General features: G+C 45.1%; 1 protein-coding gene and 3 pseudogenes across 1 annotated transcript; 3 read left to right on the top strand and 1 right to left on the bottom strand.

Annotated features, from left to right (window-relative positions):
* Positions 1–6,934: 6,934 nt before the first annotated feature.
* LOC107280998 (BTB/POZ domain-containing protein SR1IP1-like) lies at positions 6,935–8,848 on the top strand (annotated as a pseudogene).
* A 3,095-nt stretch (positions 8,849–11,943) lies between these two features.
* LOC136356695 (uncharacterized) lies at positions 11,944–17,488 on the top strand (annotated as a pseudogene).
* Positions 17,489–18,974: 1,486 nt separating this feature from the next.
* LOC4339456 (uncharacterized) lies at positions 18,975–22,091 on the bottom strand (annotated as a pseudogene).
* Positions 22,092–25,478: 3,387 nt separating this feature from the next.
* LOC107280851 (uncharacterized) lies at positions 25,479–27,235 on the top strand. The gene has a single exon (XM_015782405.3). The coding sequence runs from the start codon at positions 25,775–25,777 to the stop codon at positions 27,008–27,010; it is 1,236 nt and encodes a 411-aa protein (XP_015637891.1). The 5' UTR covers positions 25,479–25,774; the 3' UTR covers positions 27,011–27,235.

Raw genomic sequence — 27,235 nt, forward strand, 5'->3', positions numbered from 1 at the left:
GGTGGCACGTCCGTCGCAGGAGCCGGAGGCTCCATCATGGGGTCGACGAGGGTGGACGAGGTGTCGACGAGCTCGCCGGCGGCCGGTGCTTGAAGGAGGTCCGGAGGAAGTTGGTGAAGGCGTCGCGAGCGGCTGCTTCAGCCGTGGCGGCCGCGGCGTCAGCAACGGCGCGGATGGTGGTGGGGTCGACGAGGAGTTCTTCGGGCGGTTTGTAGCTGGCGCGGACGGAGTCGGCGACTGCTTGGACCGCCTGGGCGAGAGCGGCGTCATGTGCAGTCGGGGGAGGCGGAGGCGACGACATGGCGTCGAGCACACAACGGCGACGCTGGAGGTGTTAGGGTTTAGCGGAAGCGGAAGAAATCTGATACCATGTTGGATTGATAGACTCAACGTGTATTCCATTGATGCATAGCACGGAGTACAAGTAGGCGCAGAACCTTCCGGTCCATATCCAGCTCTACCAGTTTATAGAAACACACCCGGGTGGGATTAGGAAGGAACGGCCAAAGGAAATATACAATAGCATGCTATATACGAGAGATACAATTAGGGCTGTCAACGAGCCGAGCTCGAGCGAGCTTACCTATATAGGCTCGAGCTCGGCACCAACTCGAGCCGAGCTCGAGTCGAGCCTGTTTAAACTACAAGCTTAGAAATGGGCTCGAGCTCGGCTCGCTCGAGCCTCGAGCTTTCTCGAGCCTAACTCGTGTGCCCTCAAATAACCAATACAGATGAAAGGAGGCTGCATGCATGCTTGTCGAGTACTACTAGTACTAGTAGCTTTTTCAAACATGATATGACAACTAGTAGTACTATTAAATAGAGCTGCATGCATGCTAGTAGTACTAATAGGCTAGTGCTGCAGAGTAAAGTAGTACTAGTAGGCTAGTGCCTGCACGGTGCAGCCCTGCACGCTCTGTGTTTCTATACAGCTTTTCATTGGGAGTAGGAGTAGTACTAGCTGTTGCATTGAAAATTTAAGAACTTGACAGAGGGAAATCTGGGCTCGACGAGCTATTCGAGCTCGGCTCGTCAAGCTCGCAAGCTTGGAGCTAGGCTTGAGTTCGGCTCGAATTGTTGACGAATCGAGCTCGAGCCGAGTCTACAGCAAGCCGAGCTCAAGCAGCTCGCGAGCCTCGAGCTCTTTTGACAGCCCTAGATACAATGCTATATGCTTAACACCAACAACCTGGTCAGGCTCTTCTTGGAGTGGGACGGTGGCCGCCGTCATGGCTGATGCCATATCTCCGCGGGAGTACTAGTCGCTCGAGGTGGTGGAGTACTTCTGTATGATGATAGTAGCATGTGTGATGTGAATGAGATCTAGTGAGTGTTTTCTGGATAGTTTGGTTAATTGGTTGATCTCCTCTTTTTTGTTTTATTTTCGGACTGGTTATTAATTAGAATCATCCTGGCGCGATGTAATAATGCACGTTTCTTCTATTAGGTCTGCTTTATTTCCTTTTTATTTGATTTTTGTTTCTACTTTTTTTATAGGGAAAAAAATTTTAGAGGGAAGATTTTTTGTTTCTAACTAGAAAAGATGCAACGAGATAAACTAAATTTATTATAACACTACAAGATTAAGGTTCAATTTTGGTGATTTGACTATTTTCCAAATTATCTAGTTTCATAAAGAGATGGGGACGAGATTGAGGTACTAGGATATATGCGAGATTGAGGTAAAAGAGATGGGGACGAGGATTTTTATATAGGTTCGGGCCCCTGAATTGTCAGGTAATAACCCTACTCCTGTTGGCCGAAACCGGTAGTTGCTCTTATTCACCATAATCACACCAGTACAATATTTGGGATAGCCTATCTAACTGTTGTCGACTTGGCGGTCTGAAGTGCTGACTCGTAGTCGACAACAGGGTAGCCTTCCTCCTCGAATCTGTTCCCGGCGAGATCAGAGACAGCGCTAGATCCCTACCGCTGGCTTCCGTAGGTACCGGATAGGGTCTTTCTAGGCATATCTCTAATGTCGATATCCGGCGAATTGTCTTGACGTATGTTGGCTTGTATATTGATCTTGTGTCTTAATCTATTGTTCCGTGTCCCCTCTCCTCCTAGGGGGTCTTGTATTTATACCCATAGGTATCCCCTTGTCCAAATAGAGCTAGGGAAACCATTATGGATACAATCCGAGTAGTCTTTGTCGTTTTCATGTAGAATTATATTCATCCCTCCTTATGCGGAACTCATCATATATCCGAAGGTTGTTTCCGTATAAGACATGGTATATGGTGGGTTCTGCCGAGATTTAGTCAACTACTATTAGGTATGTGGTATCCCTAACCCTGACAGTACTTTATGCATTTTTTGTTTTTAATTTTTTTTTCAAATAAGACGAAATCAAAGTTTGACACGGAAAATTATGGTTGCATTTAAAATCGAACGGAGAGAGTAAATCATTCAATAGTCTAAATTATTTATTACTACATCCGAACCAATTCCCCCGGAGTGATTGAGGATTTGGGTGAAACTCAGATTAGTCTACTTAAGCTAGTGCAACAACACATGATACTCCATATTGGTAAACTGTAACGATCATGTTCAGAGAGTAAATTTTTTCTCTGGAACAATCTTAATCACAAAAGGAAAAGTAGAATGCATCAGATCCTCGCTACTACGAAAAGGTCCGCTATAGCAGGGCAAGCCTCAGCTAGGGTTTGTTTTAAGAACTTATGAGAAGATGACGGGAAAAACCAATCCACCACTCCTCCTGCTTCTCTCCTCCTTATTGATCCGTTTTTTCAATTTGCTCCTCGATTAGTGCTATGGTTTTTTGGAGATATATGGAGTAGATGATAAGAGGAGGGAGATAAACGTGCGTTCCAGGCGAAAAAGGTATTGCGCGAACGTTCGCCGTTCCATGGGGCTTGCGGACGGACTTGGACTCCAGACGCGCGCACACGACACAGTGAAGGAAATCATATGTAAAGCAAACGCGCAAAGCGACGTAGGAAATCTTATGCGAGCGGATCGATAAATAAAAAACTAAATCTCTACTACTTAAAAAAAATAAAGGTGCTTCTATCATCCGTCAAAAAAACGGACAGAAAAAACCAAGTTTGTCTGATAAAATAACCGGACAAAAAAGAAGTCCGATCTAGAAAACAAGGATGAAAAAAACAAAAAAACCGGACGGAAAAAACCAGGTTTGTCCGATAAAAAAACCATAGGAAAAAAGTGCGAAAAAAGGTCCGATCCAGAAAAAAAAAGGCAAAAAAAAAACGGACGAAAAAAAAGTCCGATCCAGAAAAAAAAAGGCGAAAAAAACCGAAAAAACCAGAAGTCCGATCAGAAAAAAAGGAAAAAACCAAAAAGTTATCCGATCCAAAAAAAAAATTCCATCGACGTGGTAAAAGAAAAAAAATTTGTCCGATTCCACAAAAATAGGAAACAAACTCCCATCCGTTTCCACTTGGGCTGATTAGCGAAAAAAAAATAAAACAAAAAGTCCGACTCCTATATCCGATTCCCTCTCAGAAACCAAAAAAAAAATTCGACTCTAGATTGGTGAAAAAATTGATGTGCCGGATTGAAGATCTGTTTGAAAAAAAACAACGGAACCTACAGGTCGAGATCATTTTATTTTTATATGATTTTAATTTTTGGGTTTGTACTTTTTGCATTTGAGTCCCTGTAATTTTTATATTTATATTTGAGTCCCTATAATCTTGCAATAAGGTACTTGAGGTCGTTTTTGTTAAAAAAAATAATAAAAGAGAGATAACAAAGGCAGAAAGGTGCATAAAAAGAAAAAGGAAAGCCGTACAAAAAAGAAAATAAAGAAAAACAACAAGAATAAAAGTATTTTTCCCCTAAGTGGCGAAAAAACTGTAGATCCGAATGGAAAAAAAATTGATTCATAGAAAAGGCAAAAAAAAAGTGGTGAAAAAAAAAGCTAGATCTAATTCCTTTAAAAAGGAAAAAAAATCTGATTCCTATAAAGGCAAAAAAAAATCTAAAAAATTCGTCCGATTCCCTAAGAAAGTGGCGAAAAAAATGTTTCGTATAAAATAAAAAATGCACACGAGAAAAAAATAGAAAGGGCGAAACAAAATCCGAGTTCTAACCAGTATATATCTCTTCTCTATCTCTAATCTAATCTAACTATTTAAAAAGAGAAAATGAATGAGAAAATAAAAACGGTTCAAAAAAAAACCCGTGAGGCAAAAGTCAGAAAAAACCGCAAAAAAACACGCTAAAAAGGTCTTCCATCTTCAATAAAAAAATGCGCAATAAAATTTATTTCCATCGTCGGTAAAAATATTTTAAAAACAACATGCGAGGAAAAAACTGTCAGAAAAAACACGCCATTTCTAAAAGTTTGGTTTTAAAAAACCGCGCGAAAAAAAACACCGTCTACTAAAAAATAAATCGCTCTGAAAAAACTATTAGAAAAAAGCTAAATTGATGGACGCTTGAGTCGGATAGGATCATCGATTTTTTGCCATCTACTACATGGCTTTATTTCGTCATACATTCTACTGTATTGAAAAAAAAAGTAAAAAAGAACATTCGAAAATAGCAAGAAAAAAACGTGCGAGAAAATAGGCAAAAAAAAAAACACACGAGAAAAGAAAAGCAAGAAAGGGAGAAAAATATGGTTTTCTTCGTCAGTAAAATGAGCAAAAATAAAACATGCTAGGAAAAATTTGTTATAAAGAAATGCGCCATTTCTGAAAAATGGATTGAGAAAATCGCGCAAGAAAAAAAACACTTTTATACAAAAAGCCGCTCATTAAAAAAGAAATATTGTCATTGACATGATTATGCATGAAAAACGTATATTATTAATAACAAATTTTACCCGTTGTAACGCACGGTCATTTTTGCTAGTATTAGTAATTTTTAAGTAATTAAGATTAGGAGCTACATGGGCAGCTTCCCAGCCAACACTGATCATGGTACGTCGGCGCAACAACTCATCATGGTACATCGGCGCGACAGTATTTTTGCTACTAGCTCATGGTAAAAAATTCCCTCTAATCTTGTCTTTTCGTTAATGCTTACTTTGACTTAGACATGTAAGCCAAAAATTTAAATTTAAACTTTAGATTTGATTTAATTTTGTAGTTTTCTCATTGCAATTTATTTATATTATTTGCTTTTACATCGCTAAAAGGTGTATATATATGTTTATATAAACTAGCATGGTGGCCCGTGCAGATTGCGCGGCTAGCATCATTATATTTTCTCTCATATAATAGCATATATGTTTTCTCAATGTATTATTCAAATATATTAAAATGACAACATAATTTTAAATTATGTACTAACTTTACGAAACTACTAATATGTAATATTCATATTGTATTTTATATACGTGTAAGTTATTAATTATTTTTAATATCAAATTTTAGTTATTTGTAAATTATATTCCTATATGGACTCTAGACTCGTCTTTTAATATTTCTTTTTTTAATTCTAAATTTTCGTTATCTGTAAATTATATTTCTATATAGACTCTAGGCTCTTCTTCCAATATTATTTATTTTTAATTCTGAATTTTTCTTATTTCTAATTGTATTTCTAGGTGGACTCTAAACTCATCTTTCAATATTGGTTAATTTTTAATTTCGAATCTCATTTCTATATTGACCTTAGACTCTTCTTCCCATGTTTTTTTTTAAAATTTTGAATTTTAGTTATTTGTAAATTGTATTTTTATACGAACTCTAAACCCTACTTTTAATTTTATTATGTTTATTTCAAATTTTATTTAGTTGTAAATTCCTATATGGACTCTATGCTTTACTTGTAATATTCCTTATTTTTAGTTCTAAATTTCTATTATTTCTTAATTATATTTCTATATGGACTCTATACTCCACTTCAATATTCCTTATTTTTTAATTCCGAATTTCTATTATTTCTTAATTGTATTTCTATATAGACTCTATACTCTACTTCAATATTCCTTATTTTTCAATTCCGAATTTCTATTATTTCTAAATTGTATTTCTATTTGGACTCTGTACCCTACTTCAATATTCCTTATTTTTTAATTCCGAATTTTTATTATTTCTTAATTGTATTTCTATATGGACTCTATACTCTACTTCTAATATTTCTTAGTTTTTAATTCTGAATTTCTATTATTTCTAAATTGTATTTGTATATGGACTCTATACTCTACTTATAATATTCCTTATTTTTTAATTCTGAATTTCTATTATTTATTAATTGTATTTCTATATGGACTCTATATTTTATTTCTAATATTCCTTATTTTTAATTCTGAATTTCTATTATTTCTTAATTGTATTTCTGTATAGACTCTAGTCCTCTTCCAATATTCCTTATTTTTTTAATTCCGAATTTTAACTATTTCTAAATTGTATTTCTATAAGGACTCTGTTTTTCATTTTCTCCGATTAATATGAGAATTTCTAAGCCGTGAGAGTGAACGTAGAGCCTCATTTTTCTATTACTTTAATTATATAATAGATTAGTTTTTATATGCTAATAAATCTTAGGGATAAAACAAGAATAAGCTGAACGATAAGCCATACTGTACGCCCTTGATGTAAGCAGTATAACATTGGAGTTGGGCACAGCCAGCAATGAATGGAACCCCGCTATACACAACACAAAACACACACCGTGTACATCGAGCCGGCATATGCTGCGTCCTTGCAAGTCTGCACGTTTGTTGTTGTTTCGCGTGCTCAGCCTAGGCTAGACCTGCTGACCAACCTGCCACATCAAATCTGTCGCGGGGACGACCGAGAAAATTGAGATTATACTATCGCAAAAGAGTGGTTTCGTTGGAATGCTATATCCCTTAAAACTGATTCACTAAAATGCTATCTTAAACTGAAGGTGTTCACCAAAATACTATTTTCGCTATTTTAGATAAATAGAAATGTTTTTCCTCAATTTTAACTTTTTTTTTACTAAAATACCCCTGATATGAGCCCACATGTCATACCCTCCACTCTCTCCTTCTCCTCCTCCCCTCTATCGAGGGAGCGCCGGTGGCGGGAGGCGAGCAGTGGCCGGCGCCGCGTCGCCGTCGCTGGCGTGCCGGCTCGACCTCGAGAAGCGGATGGCGGCGCAGCTCGGCTAGGCCGTGCTCGACGACCTCCTCATCCTGTCCTCCTCGCCCGACGCCGCAGCCACAACGGCCTACGACATCGACGCCGTGCAGAGGATCCTGGCCGGCTACCTCGACCACGAGGGCGATGCGCCGGCGGTGCCGCCACGGCTGGACTGCACCACCGACGACGACTTCAGCTCGGCAGCGTCGCGGCCGCACAACGACGTCGCCCAGGTCGGCAGGCTCATGGAGAACTACCTCGCCAAGATCGCCTCCGACGAGAACCTGTCCATTGACTAGTTCACCGCCCTCGCTGAGCTCATCCCGTAGCACGCCAGGTTCAACGAGGACGGCATGTACCGCGCCATCGACATCTACTTGAAGGTTAGAAGCTGCCATTCATATCGATCACTAAAAAATGGCTAAATCCTTCGTTAATCACTCCACTAAATGCTTATGTGGATTGATGCCATAGGCTCATCCGAATTTCTCCGTGGGCGAGGGCGAGAGGCCTGCAGGGCGATGGACTGCCAGAAGCTGTCGCGCGAGGCGTGCGCGCACGCGGCGCAGAACGACCGCCTGCCGGTGCAGACGGTTGTGCAGGTGCTGTACCACGAGCAGCGGCGCCTCCGCGCGCCATCGCAGCCGCCGAGCGCCGCGCCGTCGTACGCCGGCGGCGAGTCGCCGGCGCTGTCGTACAGGCCGACACTGAGCTTCAACGGCGCTGTCGTAGAGCATGATGAGTGTCCCATGGTGATCCCCATGGCGATGCCCAGAAGAAGGCGGGGAGTTGGACGCTGCGGCCGCGCGCACGGCTACGATGGTGGCGGCGCGTCGTGGCGGAGAGAAGGAGGCGGTCGGACGGGGCGGGCGGAGGGCGGCGAGCGGGGAGGGGGAGAGAGAGAGGGACAGCAACGCGGCGCCGCCGGCCACTGCTCGCCGCCGGCCACCGGCGCTCCCGAGAGAGAGAGGAAGAGGAGAGAGTGGAGGGAGTATGATAGGTGGGCCCGTATCAGGGGTATTTTGGTTCGGGAAAAAGTTATAATTGAGGAAAAATATTTCTATTTATCTAAAGGAATGAAAATAACAATTTAAGTGAACACCTCCAATTTAGAATAGCATTTCAGTGAATCAGTTTGAAGGGATAGCATTCCAACGAAACCACTCTTTTACGATAGTATAATCCTAATTTTCTCGGGACAACCCGGAGCCCGGAGCGTCGTGCGTGGCGGCGATGAGCAATGCCACGATGACACCCGCACCCGCCGGAGTTTTTAACTATTTGCCACTCTTATGGAATACCACTATTGAAATATCACTCTTCTAAATTTTTTTACATAAACACCACATGAGAGAGATATTTTTCGTAGCTAGAGTGCCATGTCAGCAAGGGAGACTTGAAATGACCTTTCTACCCCTAGTTTGAGAAATATGAGAGAATATATACGAACATATATAAGAAAATAATGTTTATTATATCTTTAAAAAGAGTTATCACGGGCAGACATACATTGAATAAGTTCACCACAATTTAATAATAGATTCAACCTAGTAAGTATGTACTATATTATATTAAAAAGTTATCACGGATAAATATATGTTGAACAAGTTCACCATATGTTGAATCTATTATTAAATTATGGTGAGCTTGTTCGACGTATATTTGCCCGCGATAACTCTTTTTTGAGATATAATAAATAATATTTTATTATATATGTTTGTATATAATTTCTGATATTTCTCAAATTAGGGGTAAAAAGGTCATTTCAAGTCACTCTTACTGGTATGACACTTTAGATAGGAAAAATACCCCTCTCTCTCTCTCTTATGTGGTGTTTGTGTAAAAAAATTTAGAAAAATGATATTTTAATAATGGCACTCCGTAACAGTGGCAAATAGTTAAAAACCCCGTACCCGCCTGCCTACCTGGCATGCATAGCCGCGGGGACGACCGACCGAGCGGGCGCATCCTGCTCTGGTCATCACCACTCCCAAGTCGCAACTCGCAACATGCGCACTGCACTAGTACTACCTTGGCACGTCGCACAGATCGATTATATATTTAGCTTAATTTTGTTTGGTTTATGTCGTATTAGCTACTCCTATACTCCAGTATATTGTTAAGAGCGATGCATTATACTACAGGTCATTTACTAGTCGCGACTGGTATACAGTGTTCGACTTTTCGTTTTCGGTGTCTGTACCTGGAGGTGCTGATATGACGAAAATTCAAAAATTTCGGTTTGAAAATTCCGAAATTCGAAACAAAATTTAGTTAAATTTAAATAAATATTATCAAAATTCATGAAAAAATAAAAATTTCGATCAAAATATATGAAATGATTTCAGTCCGGAATGTCCACCCCGTTGGTATATGGGCTTTTTTTTTTCTTTTGATTCAGATTTTTTCTCGATTTTCGTTAGCATATTTTTGAAACTATATTTTGTGCCAAAAAATTATATAAATTTTTTTTAAATATATTAAATATATTTATCTATCAAATTTGTAATAACTAAATTTAATTAATTGTGTACGAAGTACTAACTATTTTTCCGTTAGTACCACCGGCCCAACGCATGAATAAAATCATGAGAGAATTACATTGGTTGTAGTAGTACTACTGTTATACAACTAAAACTTACAGCACAGATTGATTCCTGCATTGCTTCTTCCATATCGCTAAACGTCAGGTGACTATCAGTTCCAAGAAAAAAAAGAAAGTCACATGACTAATATCTTGGGCCGTTAGATCGTGATCCGACGGCCAAGGCTGCTTCTTCAACCTCCGGCAAGTAATGGCGGTTCCCCCCTCCCTCTCTCCCCCCCCCCCCCTCTCTCTCTCTCTCTCTCTCTCTCTCCAAATGAGCTCGCCGCGGGTGAGAATAGCGGGTTGCTTGCCTAGCAAGAAACTTATCCAGAGTAATGCCTCCCCGCGTCACCCACATGCGCTGCGCCTGAACCTTCCAGAAGCAATCCGCCGCCGGCGTCGATTCACCTATAAATTGCTAGTCATTGGCCTCGCAAATCGCTCGCACACCCGCCTCGCATCAGGTCCCCAAAGGCCAATCAATCCACCACGTGAGAAGCGACCGAGCGAGCGTGAGTATCGAGAGCAATGGCGAGGGATCCCCGAGGCCGCGGCCGCAGGAAAGCCGGCCATGTCAGGTCTCTCCAGGATGCGCGCCGTGTGGTCGACATGTATGGCCATCACGTGGGGTTCAAGGCCAAGGTGGTGGCGCTGCACGGCGGCATCAGGCAGGCTCGCGCCGTCCACGCCATCCTCTCGCGTCAGCTCGGTGGCGAGAAGAAGTGGGAGATTCGGGACATGCCGAAGCTGGAGCTCCTGATCGCCGTTCATCGGGACATCGCGGCCGCCGCCGAGAGCCTGGACTACCTGATTCGCGCCTTCACCACCGCGCAGCACCCACCTCCCGCTCCCGGCTCCCCGATCAGCCTCGAGTCCGTCCGCCTCCGCCTCACCGCCTGCGTACTCGACGACGCCGACGAAGACGACGACGGGGCCTATCACTTTGCCGGGGACGAGCTCCTGCGCGTCACAAGCCTGCAGCACGCCGGCAACGCTCTCCTCCACAAGCAGCTCGGCGGCGGCATCGTCGAGGACAAGGTGCGGGGGCTGGGCGAGCTCCTCCTCGGCCTCGCCACCTCCATGATCACGGAGGGTCCGATCCCCTCGGTGCTGTTCGACGACGTCCCGGTGCAGCACCCTCCGCTATCCAAGGCCAAACTGCTCCAGTTCATGCAGCAGGCGAAGCGCCAAATCCTTGATGTTTGGGATGCGCGGATCTCCGGGCCCAACTTCGATGGAATGAGAGGCCAAACTGCTCCAGTTCATGCGGCAGGCGAAGCGCCAAGTCCTTGATGTTTGGGATGGGCGGATCTCCAAGCCCAACTTCGATGGAATGGGGTGAGTTGTTAGTTGCTACTACTTCACTTCGGGGGCAAAAACTGACGACATGGGGGTGGAAACAGCGTAGACATCGCATCTTCTTGAGGATAGGTCGGGTTCGTGTGATTAGTGGGATGGTACTCGTATTCGAGGGGTGACTATAGTGAGCCGCAAATTTGACAATTTGGCCCTTTTTGGAAACTATTTGTAAATTTGGTCCCTGGCAAAAACTATCACCAGATCTGGACCCTGACCTCAGCGCTAAGGTCGATGGTGCTGAGGTTGAACACCTCAGTGCCAACCGCATCGGCGCTGAGTACTTGACGGCCCTAAGGCGAACGGCGCAATGTCAGCGCCGACCGACTTGGCGCTGAACTTCGGGACCTCAGCGCCATCGGGTCTGGCGCTGAGGTCCTATAACCCTTGGCCAAGCCGCGCCCAGCAGCCCGAGCCTTCTTTCTTCCTCAGTGGCTGTCGGCTGAGGCGCGGCGGCGCCGAACTATCTCTCTCCTCCCCTCCAAAAAATCGAAAAAATCCCCACTAAATCGTCGCATTTTGGAGGGGAAATTGTTGGAGGACATAGTGGCAAGGTATTCTCCTCCGAATCCTCTCGTCATTTCGCATTTTTTTGCTTGGATTTGCTCATTGATGGATGAACCCTAGAATAGTGATTTGGGGTTATTTTCCCTAATTAGTTGGTTCTCTACTCTGTGGTTGTGGTTGTTGTTGGTGATGCAATGGTTAGATGCTCATAGAACCCTAATTTTTAGTGGAGATTTTTGGCACTTAGGGAAGAACACTTCTTTTTTTTTAAGTTTTCATCACAATGCGAGAGTTCAAATTTAGGATGGATCGTTACCAATGGAAGTTTGTGTATGTTTAGATATTTATGGACAATTTCGTTGGGGGACATAGTTGTAGGTTAGATTTTTTTTATTGCAAATTCAAGTTTTTAAAAAATGCAATATGCTAATATGTCGGTTAATGTTGTAGATGGATAGATTAGTACGATTGCACTATGGTGGTTCGGTGGTAGAGCAAAGTAACAGTGGTAGCAATTTCGAGGGGATGAGTGTTAAGCAACTTATATTTGGTGGAAAACCTAGTTTTGAGGAGTTAGTTTGTCGTACAAAAGATGTGCTGGGGTGGAGCAATCAGTCTATAGCTATACAAGGTAGATATGATGTTGGAGCAGGACCCATTTCACATAAGTACATGCTAGATTTGAATGGGGAGTTGGAGTGGAACACATATGTGGATATAGTGTTGGGCTCCTAATTCAAGTCGCTTGAAGTGGTTGCTTCGAAGCTTGATCGTACTGACTGTAGAGATGATTCTTTTGACCTCAATCGCACACTGTTTTATGATGAACCAAACTATGAAGCATTTGATGATGAAGGAGATATGAAAAGTCAGTCGGTTAAGTCTTTGACAGTTGAGGAAGTCATAGAATCTCAAGGGATGGGGGTTGATGTTAACATGCAAAAGAAGGAAGCAGCTGATGCGAATGAGAGAAGGAGTCATGAATCTGAAAGGGTGGAGATAAATGTGGAGTTGCAGAAGGAGGAAGCAGTTGAGGCTAATAAGTCAAGCAGGCTTGAATCAGAAGGGGTGGAGATAAATGTGGAATTGCATAAGGAGGAAGCAATAGAGGTGAATGAGGCAAGGAGTCAGGCAGTTCCGATAGTTGGAAATCATGTTGATGATGATAATGAAGTGGCAGATGGATCAATGGGGGGAGGTGGAGAAGAGCGTACAACGGATGCTCAATTAGCATCCTTGGTGCGGTTTTGTTTTCGAGACAAAATATATACTCGGAGGGAGTGTGAGGAGACTTTATTGATGAATGGATTGAGTGTTGATTTGCTGCACGAACATTCAGAGGAGTATGATGACACACATGAGGAGGAGGGATATGAGGTTGAGTATGCCGTAGACTCAGATGACGATCATCCAGTAGCCAAGATGTCTCAGGAAGAAAGGGAGGTGTTTGAGAAATTAGTTGGACGCAATCCAGAGGTTGTTCAGTTCGAGGATGTTAGCAATTCTGAGCTAGCAGTTGTTGATGGAGGAGTAACATACAATGGCATCATCGATGCAATGGGTGAGGAGCCAAAGAAGGGTTTGGAATTTAAATCTCTTGAGCTATTACAGATATGGCTGCAGAGTTACTCGATCAGTGTGCATCGTCCATTCCATGTGAAGCACTCCAACGCTTCTAAAAAGTATACGGTGGCCTGCATCGAAGAATCATGCGAATGACAGGTTCGTGCAAGGAAGACTAAGGATGGGAGGTGGAGAGTTACCGGTGTAGGCAAAGAGCACACATGTTGTAGTGCTGAGGCTTCGGGCAAGCACTTGCAACTAACTTCTAAGTTCATCGGTAATAGGTTGCAACCATTTGTCCGAGCTGAGCCGACATTGACTCCTGCTGCTATAGTTGAGGCTGTGGAGGCCATATGGCACTATCGTCCTTCGTACGGTAAAGCTTGGCGTGCAAAGCAGGTGGCCATGAACAACATATGGGGAGATTGGGATGAGGCATATGTTCGGATCCCAATGCTTCTAAATGCTATTAAGGCTAAGAACCCCACAATGCATTATGTTGTTGAGCCTCACCCAGAGAGGTCGAGGCCAGTTGATGGGGTAATGAGACGTGTATTTGGGCGTGCCGCATGGATCTTTGGGCAGTGTGTGGAGGCCTTCAACCACATGCGTCCAGTGATAGCAATTGACGATACCTTCTTGACAGGGAAATTTCAAGGTACTTTGCTGACAGCAATTGGTTCTGATGCGGGTTTGCAACTAGTCCCCTTAGCCTTTGCTCTGGTAGAGAGGGAGAATAACTACAACTGGGAGTGGTTCATCAGTATGATTAGGAGATGCTTGATAGGACCCAAGAGAGAAGTGTGCATCATCTCAGATAGACACCAAGGCATCCTACGGTCAATCAACAATGTCATCCCAGGTCACCGTCCAATACATCACAGATGGTGTATGCGTCACTTGTGTGCTAACTTCTACAGCGCTGGTGCAACTCAAATTCAGATGAAGGATCTAGAGCGCATTTGTCAAATAAATGAGAAGTCTGAGTTCAAGAAGGAGGTGAAGCACCTCATTGATTTCCTTGAGCCTCGACCAAAGAAGTGGCTTCTAGACATTATGCCACAGAGGCACAAGTGGGCACGGTCCTGTGATCCTGGAGGTCGTAGATTCGGCTTCATGACGAGCAACATGGCAGAGAGTTTCAACAATGTGCTCAGAGGCATTCGTAGGCTACCAGTAACAGCCATCGTGGCATACACGTTCAGCAAGTGCAATACGTGGTTTGTTGATAGGCATAAGTTCGTGACAGCTGCATTACAAAAGCGTGAGAAGTGGCCGAAAAGAATTAAGAAGGAGCTTGACATACAGAAAGCACGTACTCTGGGCCAACGTACGACTTGCTTCGACTTCCCTACAGCGAAGTACGAAGTGACTGAGCAAGGTGGAGTTACAGAAGGTGGAGTGCAATGGGGTGGCCGACATTATACGGTGGTTGCGACAGCCAACACTTGTACATGCCAATATCCGGAATTGCACCACATGCCATGCTCCCACATGTTCACTGTTTGTAGGCTAAGACGTATGGATGCAGAGGCGCCCCCTAGGATATGCTTTGAAGCTTCTAACGTAGCTTTGCAACGTACATACTCCCCTAGGTTCGAGCCATATCTAGATCCAACTCAATGGCCAAGTTACGACGGTGAGGTGTTTGTACCAGACTTGTCAAAGATGATTGTTACTCCTGGCAGAAGAAGAACTAAAAGGTTCATCAATGACATGGATAGGGGATACAAGGGGATCGGTCTTGGTTGGTCACAGAAGCCGAATGATGGCAATTCTGAGCGTGTAGTGCCTAATAGGTGTTCCATATGCCACAAAGTAAGTCATAAGAAGACTACATGCCCTAAGCGCGACAAGTCTAAGGATCGGCCCAGAAAACGACGACGCACTTGTAGAGGGGGAGAAGGTCCTAGTACACAGGTGGTTAGAATGCACAGTTTGCTTTTGTTTCATTGCATCATTCATATTTGCATGTCAATAATTTCAGTTAAATTCACAATTTGCTTACTTTTACTATTTCACTTATATTTACATGTTTCTAACTTCTTTTTTCCATATGCAGGATGGCGCAGGCCCTAGCTTTGGAGCCGCAGTACGAGGAGAGGCACCGAGCTCGCAGGATAGCGGAGGGAGGGGTAATATACTATTAATTGCTTATTATTCACTTGTTCAATTGTTCGATGAATCTCATTTGTTCAATTGTTGTTTTGTGCACAGGGTCTGAAGCCGTTGCGGATTCGAGGGCACTTGGCAGGGCATATGCCCTTCGACAACCGCTACATCCCTCGACTAGGGGCCGCCAAGCTCACGCCGTTCATCACCATGGCTCAGAGGCCAATGCTTGTTTACAACGGGCCAGCACTCACAGCGCTCATCGACCGGTGGCGACTGGAGACACACACCTTCCACCTTCCTTGTGGCGAGCTGACGGTGACACTCGAGGATGTCGCCATAATCCTGGCTCTCCCCATCCAGGGGAGAGCGGTCACCGGTGACACGAGCTCGGGTAACTGGCGGCTGACGGTGGCCAACTACCTTGGAGTCTAGCCTCCGGAAGCCCCTGCCGGTCAGAGGCTTACGAAGACTTCTGGAGTTCCCCTCCAGTGGTTGTGCACCACCTTCAGTCACTGCCCGCAGGACGCTGACGACTTGACGGTCGATCGTTACTGCAGGGCATACGTGCTCTACTACTTCGGCAGTGTGTTGTTTCCTGATTCAGGTGGTGACATGGCTTCCTGGATGTGGCTTCGTCTTCTAGGGGATTGGACAGAGGCAGGGCAGTACAGTTGGGGTTCGGCAGCCCTAGCTTGCTTGTACAGGCAGTTGTGTGATGCCTGCCAGCGTCTTTCTAACACCTCTAACCTAGCAGGCTGTGTGTGGTTGCTACAGGTTCGATTTCTTTTATTTTTTTTGTACATTCCACCATCATATCGATACGTTACTAACTTGTACTTGTGAACATTGTCTCGCAGATTTGGATGTGGATTAGGCTTCCCGTTGGACGACCGATGTGGCACAACCACCCTCAGTGGCCATGGCAGCAGGAGGAGAGGCGTCCCACGGTTGCTTTTCTTTGGGAGCTTGTCCCACAGCCAGTAGTAGGGCGCAAAAATGAGGCCTACTACCACTACACAAATGAGATGGATTGCCTCCAGCCTCAGCACGTGAGTTACTAATTAATTTTTTCTGATGTACTTGTTATTTTCTAACAGTGGCCTAACATGTTCTTTTTGTGAAACCAGGTGGTGTGGCAGCCGTATGAGCACATAGGGATCGACATCAACGCCATGTGCTACATACCGGAGGATATGAAGTTTCTCAGGTGCCCCTTGATTTGCTTCTACGTCGTTGAGTGGCAGCTCATTCATCGCGTGCTAAGGCAGTTCGGCTTGCGTCAACCCATACCAGAACCATTCCCGACGGGGCTCGACCTCCACAAGTAAGATTTGCATTGTGCATATCATTTTCAAACTTTCTCTTCGGCATTGGTTACTCAAGTTCTAACCAAATTATTTGTTTTGTTGAATGACTGTAGGTTGGACCGCAGGAAGAACAAGAAGATTACGGACTGGCATGCTCATCATCTCCATCTTATTGAGCGGTGGGACAACACAGCAGCTAACGTAGTGCCTCACGGAGTGGAGCACAACAAGACATACTTCGACGAGTACCTAGCTTGGCTCCTGAGGAACTACCGCCTTTTCCTTCGGCCGGCATGGACTCTAGCTGACATAGCTACAGATCCCGAGGATGTTGAGGAGATGAACGAGTATGACGCCTACACTCGAGCAGGGGCGACGGTCGAGTACGGGCCTGTACGTGACCGAGTGGTAAGTATTAAGGCTCAGAGTTGTTCATTTCACATACACCTACATGTTCTCACAATATTAAATCCACTTGCAGGCACGTGAGCTGATGAGGTCCGTGAACGACGCGGGTGTTGCCCTTGGCACACCTGCTGGGTCAGAGAATGAAGTTGGGATACTTCGGAGCGCACTTCAGGTAATTAACCAATTAGTTCAATCCATGAATCATTTCACTTGCCTCTAACTAATTTGTTTTGTTCTTGCAGAGGCTAAAACAACGAAGTCGGATGTTAGCGGCAAGACTTGGTTGTAGGTCCACAGACGCAGTCGACCCACAACCAAGACTAACACGGACACAGGCCGGAGAAACAAGTCAACAAAGAGCTGAAGAAGAAGGGGAGGAAGAACATGATGAAGGGGAGGAAGAACATGAGGAAGGGGAAGAAGGAGATGGACAGAGTGATGAAGAGGAAGAGGAACAACCCGAAGAAATCGGGTCATCTCAGCTTGCAGGTGCCCCGCAGCCATCGCAGCCTTCCCAGGGTCGCCCGCAGAGAAAGAGGGCACCGGTGGACCGGTACACACCTTCCACTAGTGGCCGGAGGGGTCGACACTAGTGGATTACTTTGTACTTAACACTCTAGGCAGCGTTAGACTTTATATCAAACTCTAGATGGATGTGATGGTTGATGGATGTGTTGGACTCTAGATGATGGTTGATGGATGTTCAGTTGCTGTGATGTGTTAAATACTATGTGGCTGTCAATTTTGTGATGTGTGTGATGCTGTCAATTTCTGTGTGGCTGGCTGTGCTATGCCAGCCACTGCTTGATCTCAGCGCCAAATAGAATGGCGCTGAGATTGTACATGTCAGCGCCAGAGCAACTGGCGCTGAGGTGCACAACCTCAGCGCCAAGGTCTTTGGCGCTGAGATGCGTGCTCTCATCCCTCGGGAGGCAATCTCAGCGCCAAATCTTATGGTGCTGAGTTGGCCACCCTCAGCGCCTAATTGTTTGGCGCGGAGATTCAGCCCCCCCCAAACGTCAGCAGACGGCCATAAACCGAAGGAAATGGCCGTCAAGTACTCAGCGCCGATGCGGTTGGCGCTGAGGTGTTCAACCTCAGCACCATCGACCTTGGCGCTGAGGTCGGGGTCCAGATCTGGTGATAGTTTTTGCCAGGGACCAAATTTGCAAATAGTTTTTAAAAAGGGCCATATTGTCAAATTTTCGGCTATAGTGAGAGTAGGTTAACTAGATGAGCACATGTTCGTGCCATTGGATGGCCTCGCTACCTCAGCTTTCTGTTAAAAATTTGACAGACCAGTAGTATGAAGTAATGGAAGTAGTACAGATGTGTTTGAGAAATATTGGAACACTTACTGCAATACTGTAATAAAGTTGATCGGAAATATTGGTATTCGGGATTCCTCTGAACATCGATAGGATTCGGGGTTCCTCTGTGCTATATGTGATGAACAGTATTACTAGAATTTACTGAGTACACTTCTAGGCAGCACTATTTTGATTTTGTGCCTGTCAAATGTGCGTTCCTGAAGATTTTGTTTCTGATTGATTTGTGCCTATCAAATGTGTGTTCCTGAAGATTTTGTTTCTGCCATTTGAAGCTACGTAATTCTGTTTTTACCATGAAATGAAATGTAGTGGATTCTGCGTTGGAAAACTGAATCGATCAACTTTTAGATGTTACAAAGAAAATTGCACATCTTCTGTAGAACCGGCTCACTCCGTGTCTGATACAGCTGCTTCTGAAAATCTCACATTAGATCCATCGCCGGCGGCCAACCCAATCAGAGAGCGTGCCTTTCTGACTATACTCAGAGCTTAGGCAAAAGAAGATTTGCAATGGCAAAAAATGTGACTTGAGTCAAGCACAGATATGGCGTCACCTTTTCTTTAGGAAAAAAAGGGGGGAAATATACTGTTGAGCCAAGTAAAGCCACTCTACTAACAACAACCCATACTAGAGACAGGATTAGGATACATCTGCTTTGTCAAGAAATTTAGCACACGCAACAATGGCCGAAAAGGCCATACCAGTTAGTTTAGCTCATTCAACCAACGGACCAAAAGGCACGCACAGTTAACAAATTCAGCCCAACATATCAGATTTTTAGATGTAGCACAAAAATATTTGCATGCCTCCTCCAGAACCAGCTCACTCATGGTGTTCCATAATTCTCAATAACAAAACAAATTAGTCAGCCACATGAATGATCATGTATTTGATAAGATTGGTAAGTATATCTGTTGTCATCCGGTAACTGCATTTGTTGATGTAGCACCTAGAGTGTACAGTGGTAATCACAGTAAAAATAAATCTCCATTTCTTCATCAAATAACTGGAAGATAGTACACTCTCAAAGGAAAATGCTGATGCTGACTGCAACACCATTTCACCTGCTAGAATTATATGTTCGTTGTCATTCATGTTGGTGGCTGCCATGTCCCCGGTTTGAAGGTAGCACCAGTTCCTGTCGGTTCAGAAGACCTGAAAGAACACAAACACGAGAATAGCCTTAATAATAATCAAATTGTTCCTTCAGTCTTAGCTCCAGATTAACTACAGTTGCTGTTGTCAAAAGGAGCATGCCTTCTATATTCTGCAACACTGAAATGATATCTGTAAGACATTGGCAGATCCATGATGGCATACAGTAATGCTAATTTGGTGGATTCATTATATTTTACTTGCAAGAACAAGGTGGATTCGTTTTTTTTTACTTGCAAGAACAATTATCATGTTCACATAAGAAGACCGCAAAGCAATGCTAAATGGGGAAGTAAGTCACAATACCCTCCAAAAAGAATTTAGTTCAAGAGCAAACGGTATATATTTTGGAGAACTGGAAAGCACCTGTCAGTATCTACGGTGGCATCCTCTGTATCACTTCCATCCTTTGATCTAGATACCTCATCATGTCCTAAACAGTGAGATTGAAATGTTATCATGGATGTTGAAGGAGTTGTATCACATGCAGAAATGGAACAGGAGTATAAGATTATATACCTTTTCTCTGATCTAGCGAAGTATCAGGAAACTCCGGAATAGAACTTTTGAGATTTGGAGATTCAAACTTCCCTATATTTGGAGGAATATCGTTATTCAAACCATCAAGAGAAAAGGGCGAACCCCCAGGAAAAATAAATGAAAATACATACATACTATAAAGTGACAAAAGCAACAGTTAAGAATCTGTAGTTGCTAAGGAGCAGAGACAAAAGAATGATGCCAATATTGTTTTTCTATTTCCAATGTTTTAACTGTTGGTGAAGTTAGAAAGTAGGAATTGCAAACAGAAACACATTGGTTGGTGTTCATGGGACATGATAGATATGTAACATCAGTTAAGCCTTGAACACAAAGAACTTGAAATGCATAAAGTCCAAAGAAAGCTAAAATTGCAGATAAACAATGAGGGGAAGTAAGAACAGGGGTTTGATTGTTGCCAGTCCCACAAATGATCAAGTGCCACTATAAGGAGTTGCAAATTGTCAAGTTTTCCCAACTCTTAAGCAGATCCAGAAAGAACATACCAACCGTCTTGACTGGTCGGACACCGGTCTTCTTTTCCTCTTCTTCTTTCTTTTTTGAGTACTGGATTGAAACAGATTAAAATATTAGTGGAGCAAAATCCATGAACATTCAAGAACACAATAACAGAATGATTATGGCGCATATGTATGTAATTTACATTTTCCCACTAACCAGTAATAATTCTACAAGTGAGATCGGTGGGAAGTAGGACAAAATTACATGGTGTAGTTTCATTGTTTTTTAAATGGAAGTTGCATGTAGCATAGTCATTTCCGAACGTAAGCTTAACAGAACCAATAGGTATCCTATAATGCTACACATGAGTAAACATACTGTAGTAACTTTTTTTTAAAAGATAAACTGAAAGTTAAGGCAATAAAGCATTTTGCCATCAATCCCAAGATGCATGGCTGGATGCATTTAAGTTGGTTTTTCTAAAACACGGTAAGTAACAGTAATTCATGTATAGTCACCAAACAAACAATATGCATTACACAAATGTTATGAATTATTCTTGAGCCCAAACATTACAATTATCCCACAACATAAATCAGCAACATATGTAAAACAAGCCAACCAGTAACCACCACCGCAACATCAGCAAAAGAAAACTTGTGCGCTGCTTAATGTAGGCTTAACAAGAAAAGTAAAGAACACCTTCTTATTATTAATGTAGGGTTAAGGAGAAAAGAATTAGAGAGGATATAATCTGTAATCATGTTATGCATACATTCAATATTTTGCTTGACACGTTCACGCCTCGCTTCCAGCTCAGCCAACTCCTACAATAGTGCAGTGATACATCACAATCAGATGAAATCAAAATGTCACCTACATAGTATAAATGGAGACATGCTGTACATCAATAGCCTGCTCAAAATATTTGCAGAAAATCATGTGTGGAGCATGGCCATAATCTCACCTCTGGCGTCGGAGCTTTCTTCCTTTGTCCATTCAACCAGCAAATCCACTCAACTACAAGTGTGACACAACTATCAGAAAAATCCAAGCACGTCGATTCATACTTCGGAAATCAGAATCAAAGGTTCACAAACCACACATGCCTGCAGAAACAAAGTGCAAAGTCAGTAATCATATCAGGTTCTCTACACAAGCTAGAAGTTGAAGTTCATCGACTGAGAGGTAACCTTGAACAGTGGTCTGATCCTGGTCGCTCCCCTTGAACTCCACCCACCGTTTCTCCTCCACTGGTCAAAAAAGCCATCGAGAAAAAGCAACCACACACACCAAACCAAGAAATGAGCCGCCATTGATGTAGCCTACGAGAGTGGATTGAAGGAGGGGATGGGGGCGGGGAGGGAGACGTACTGACGCCGTCGACCTCCTCGACGCGGGTGAAGTAGCGGTTGCCGAACTTGTCGGCGCCCACCTGGCACCTGCGTCCGCGAGCGGAACATCCCCAGCAGCCGCGACACCAGCTGCTTCGACATCGCCCGATTCAGCGATGGAGAGTTATCTCGCGGAGGACGACGGATGAGATGAACGGGGTCGAACTCGAGGAGGGCAACGGCGGACACCGGCTCGTCGTGGTAGAGGACGGCGAGGTGGCGGAGGACGACGGCGGTGGTGCTTGGCCGCCGTCGGCGAGGGTAGAGATGCGAATTTGGGGGACGGGAGAATGGGAGTCGGAGAGGGAGGGCTGGAGGCTTCCGTGCTGACAAGTGGGCCCACCATACTAACTGGCCATCTGGCCATCTCCCATGCAGCCTCTCGAGATTCGGATCCATCTCAAAAAAGGCCCTCCTTACATGGGCCTTCTAGGCCCAAGCCGTATCGTGCACGCCTCGGAATGGATTAAGTTCACTTTGACTCCCTCTAAAACCAAAATGACCCTCAGTGATTTTAGATGACAGTTTCACTAAAATGGGGTTTTGACCCGGTCCAACCGGCTGACTCAGCAGTGAGACCCACATGTCAGCTTCTCATCTCTATTCTTCTCCCTTCCTTTCTTCCTCTCCTTCCCCACACGCACACGGCGACTCCATAGGCTAACTGTGGCGGCGCAGCCCTTCCCCGAGCAAGAAGACACCGCCGCCGCTGATGATCAAAGGAGTGATATTAAACAGGGTCGGATGGGTTACTCTTCCCATGGAATCGATTTAGCAGTAAAGGGTGGAGCAGTGACCAATGACCATCGCTCGCCGGTCGCCACTGCTGAGGATGACCTTCGGGTTTCGTCTTCTCCTTTTTTTTATTTAAATTTCGAAAAAACAACAAAGTTGTAGAAAACGACTGGTGTTATAACGTGTGACACATAAACATAGGTTTTATGGTCTAAATGTTTCATAAAACCCTACTCCTGTACATTTTGAGCACAAATTTACGTAAAATTTTAAAACATAGAATGTATATGAAATTTTTAATTATTAAGTTGTTGACTAAGGTTGATAGTTTAGTTTTTCCCTACTTTACATATGCGTTAAGTGCCACAAGTGATAATATCTTTGGTTTTCACTTGTTGCAATGCACATGTGTTTTGCTTGTTAATTTTATATTTAAACTATCCTTCCCAAAGAAAAGCATTGCATTTTCCTGTGAGAGTAGTATACTATTATGGCTGTATTGATGAGGGCAGTGAGAAAAAGAATCTCTCTATTAATAGTGAGGTTTTTAGATAATTGTTTGAATGCTTTTAATAAGCGTGGAAAAGAAGCACGTGTATTTTAATAATTGTTTTGACATAATTATTTGAATGTTAAAACGATAAAAGAAACTAGCTAAATATACACATTCTTTATTACGGATCAAAATAGTGAGTTTTTTTTTGGAGAATTTCATCTGTATAGATGTCAAATATTGCACAAATGAAAATAAGATAATATCATATATGAACTAGTTGATAGAAAAATATGATGAGTAGTTGGTAAATAAAAAAAATACTATACCTGGTGGGGTGTGGGGTGGAAACGGTCCGGATTGGTAGCAATATATTCGGAAACGACGCTCGATTAACTGGTAATTGGTCATATTTATCATTAGAGTAAAATGCATTAGCGGTCTTTGAACTTGTAGGGTTGTGTCATATAGATCCCTAAACTCTCAAAATGTATATCTTGGTCCCATAACTTGTCAAAGTCATCTAGTCCTAAATCGACACATCCCCTCTAGGATCTACGTAGTGCTGATGTGGCATGTCACATGGACGTGACGTGTCCTTTTCTTTTTTTTCTTTCCTTTTTCTTTTTCTTTTTTTCTTTTCATTCTTCTTCTTTTTTCCTTTCTTCTGCTTGGGTGACAGAGAAAGGAGAAGAAAGGGAAAAAAAGAGAAGAAAAATGAAAAAGGAAAAATTTTAAATGGGTTCCATTTGTCAATAAAAATGATGCCATGTCATGTCCGTGTGGCATGCCACATCAACGCCACGTAGGATACTGAAGAGGTTATGGTGATTTGAGACATAGATAATACACTATGACAAGTTCTGAGACTTAGATATGGAATTTGATTGTTTAGGGATCTAGATGACACACCCCCTACAAGTTTAAAGACCTCCTATATACTTTACTCATATCATTAAAACTTTTCAATGTCAATATTAATACGATACAGGAAAAAAATTAAAGAAAACAAAAATTATATATAGCTAGAAGCGACGGTCAAAAACACACTCAGTCAATTAGAAATTCCCGTGACCATTTTTATCCTGGCATTGCCCAGTTTTATAAGTGATTTGAAACGGCCCAGAAATTCATATCTTTTGAAACCGTTGTTGGCACTTGGCAGCCGGGAATTTAACTATTTGCCACTTTTAGATTTGGCAATTATCTAAATGCCCTTTTTAGATTTACACTTAATATTTTGCCCCTCTAAAGAGATGGTTTATTAACTATTTACCACTTTTGTCCACGTGACAAACTTAGGTGACAAACGTTGTGGGACCCACTCGTTAGTCTCTTCCTTTCCTTCATCTCTCTCCCCGACGGCAGGGACATCGTCGGCGCCGCCTCACAGCCGACCATTGCCGGCGTTGTGAACGGAGGCGGCAAGCTGGGCGTGGGCGTTAGTCGGGCCCATGTCACTATCCTTGGCCATCGCCGCCGCCGCTATGACGGTGAGCGTGACGGCGTCGAACACGGCGCAGAGCTAGGGCGTGGGCGGGCGGCAGTGCGGGGTGTGTGAGGCGTCGCCGGGGACTGTGTACTACCGCGCGGCGGTGGGGTGTACCACGTGCGGACGGCGCACGAGCGGGTGTGATTGTGTGAGATGGCGCCCGCCGCCGTCACTTGCAAGGCCGACGCCGCGGTGTTGTGCGCCCCCTGCAACGCCGACCCGCTGGCCCGGCGCCACGCGTGTCCCCCGTTGCGCCCATCTGTTCCACCTCCGTGACAGCCAAGGCCATGTTGTTCAGCGTTGCCGAGGCCGTGGCCGAGCAGCAGCAGCACGGCATGCTCAACCTCAACCTACTGAGTTGCCGAGGGCTCGCCGGGATAGTAGTGGCATGTTGATAGTTGCGGATGGTGTGGAGGCGGCGATGGGCGCGGGAGCGCCGAGGGATAGCATCTGATCTGCTCGATCCCGGGGCTCGTCGGGATAGTAGAGGCCTCGACGCGTGCTAGGTTTCTCAGGCGCGTCATGATGGGCTTAGGATGGCTGCGACGCCCATGGACGCGTCGGGATGGGCTCAGGATAGCGGCGGTAGCCATTGGCGCGGGACACGAACACGGGGAGAGAGATGAATGGGAGGAAGAGACTGACGAGTGGGTCCCACACCGTTTTTCATCCAAGTTTGCCACGCTGACATGCTACGTAAGCAAAAGTGGCAAATAGTTAAGGGCATGCTCAATACAGGGAGCCCCCCTCGCCCCATCCACGTGAGCAAAAGTGATCAAGGACTCAGCTAGGGATATGCCTCATATAGTGTAAGCCATATCTCCATCTTATTTTGCAATTCAGTACTTGTCTGTCAGTCACATTTTGCATTTAAGCCCTTAGATTATTTTTATTCATATATAAGTCCAATATTTGTAGTATACCCCCTAGAAATCACAAACATATATAAACATCAACCCCCTCATCTCCTCACCCTATCTCCCCAATCTCTCCAGTGCCTCCTCTCTCTCTCCCTGGCGGTCTCTTCCCCGGCGTCACCTGTCTCTCCCCGCACCTCCCCTCCCCGGCAGCGCCGCCTCTCCCCGGCCCGGCTCTCCCTGGCAGCTCGCTTCCAACGCGGCTTCCAGAAGCAAAATGGAATCAAAACGACCAACATATATACAGTAGCATCGTCTTCCTCGTTTGCTCATCATCTTCTCATCTCGTGCCATTCGCCTTTCAATTCGCCACCGACACAGAGTCGCCAACCTCCACTCCCTCCCCTCTCCCGTCTCCAATGAGCGCTGCTCAGTCTCCGCGGCGGCCATGGCCGCACCTCTCCGACGACCTCCTGTACGAGATCGTCCGCCGCATCCCGTGCGAGGTCGACCGCCTCCACATGAGCCGCGCCTGCCGCTCCTGGCGCGTGGCGCTCACGAAGACCGAGCCCCCGGCGCCGGCGCCGCCGCCCGCGCTCCCGTGGCTCCTCCTCCCGGAAGTCGACGGCGAGCACGGGCTTACCTTCTCCTGCGCCCTCAGCGGCTGGCGCCGCACCCACCCCTTCTTCCTCCCGCACGCGGCGCGCCGCGCCCGCTGCTTCGGTTCGTACGACGGCGCCTGGCTCTTCCTCGCCGTCGATGGCCAAGGACCCCGAGGTGAAGACCACGTCCTCGTCAACCTCAACAACTTCGAGTACATCGACCTCCCCAACGCGATCTTCCACTTCGACTGGATTGATCCCGAGAACGTCGACATCGTCGCCGCCACCCTCTCGCGCGCTCCAACCGAGCAAGGATGCATCGTCGCCGGTATCATCAATTCCTTTCTCTCCCACCACCAAATCGCGTTCTGGCACATGGGCGATCGGTTGTTCTCAGAGGCAGAGCAGATGGTGTGGCTTTCTCCCCTGGAACAAGTGGAGGACCTCCTCTACCTCGATGAGGACTTCCTTTTCCTCACCGAAGAGGAACACATTCGTGTGTGCCCAGAGCTAACAATCTTCCATGAATATCCCGAGCGGATACTGTGGCGCTTCCAGCGCCGGCGCCGTGGCGAGGAGGAGGAGCAGGTCCTTGCTCGCTACCTCGTGGAATCCCGAGGGAGTCTGCTCATGGTGGTCAGACTAGCTAGCGGGCGTTGTCAGAATTTGCCGACGTCGGAGTTCCGGGTGTTTCAGAAAGAGAAGTTCAGCAATGGCGAAGAAGAAGAAGAAGAAGACGCGTTTCAGTTTCATGAGTACTACTGGAGCGAGCTGGACAAGCTCGAAGGCCGGATGCTGTTCGTCGGACGAGGCTGCTCCAGATCCTACGAGGCGGCCGATGGGCACGCCGGCATGGAGGGCGTCTACTTCTTGGATGACCGGAGCTTCGTCGAGGCCGCCATTGGTGATGCACCCAAGCTGCCGTACCGCTGCAGCGACAACGGCAAATGGTCGAAATCACCTTCCCAGTCACAGGGCCAGGTCGAGCGCTGCTTCCCGGAGCGAGGCCAGCCGAGATCCAAGTACTCGCCTCCAGTTTGGATTCTCCCTTGAGACGACAGGCTTTGGCAACGTCGTTGATCGACAGATCCGGCCAGTTAGTTAGTTTGTGCTGTGATCATGCATACTAAATTGCTAATACGTGCTCAATTCATGCCTAGCTTCTTGCCGAGTTCGATGATGTTCTCATGTTGCTGATTAGTACTAAGATAGAGTGTCCTGCATCTGTTTGTGGTATAAGCTGAAATCGGTATTTGTTTAGTTCTGAATTGCTTCAAA

Source organism: Oryza sativa, chromosome 5, assembly GCF_034140825.1.
Source record: "Oryza sativa Japonica Group chromosome 5, ASM3414082v1".
Classification (NCBI taxonomy): domain Eukaryota; kingdom Viridiplantae; phylum Streptophyta; class Magnoliopsida; order Poales; family Poaceae; genus Oryza; species Oryza sativa.

Excerpts from the sequence above, each read along its gene's own strand:
- LOC107280851 (XM_015782405.3), top strand. The coding sequence starts at position 25,775 with ATGAGCGCTGCTCAGTCTCCGCGGCGGCCATGGCCGCACCTCTCCGAC.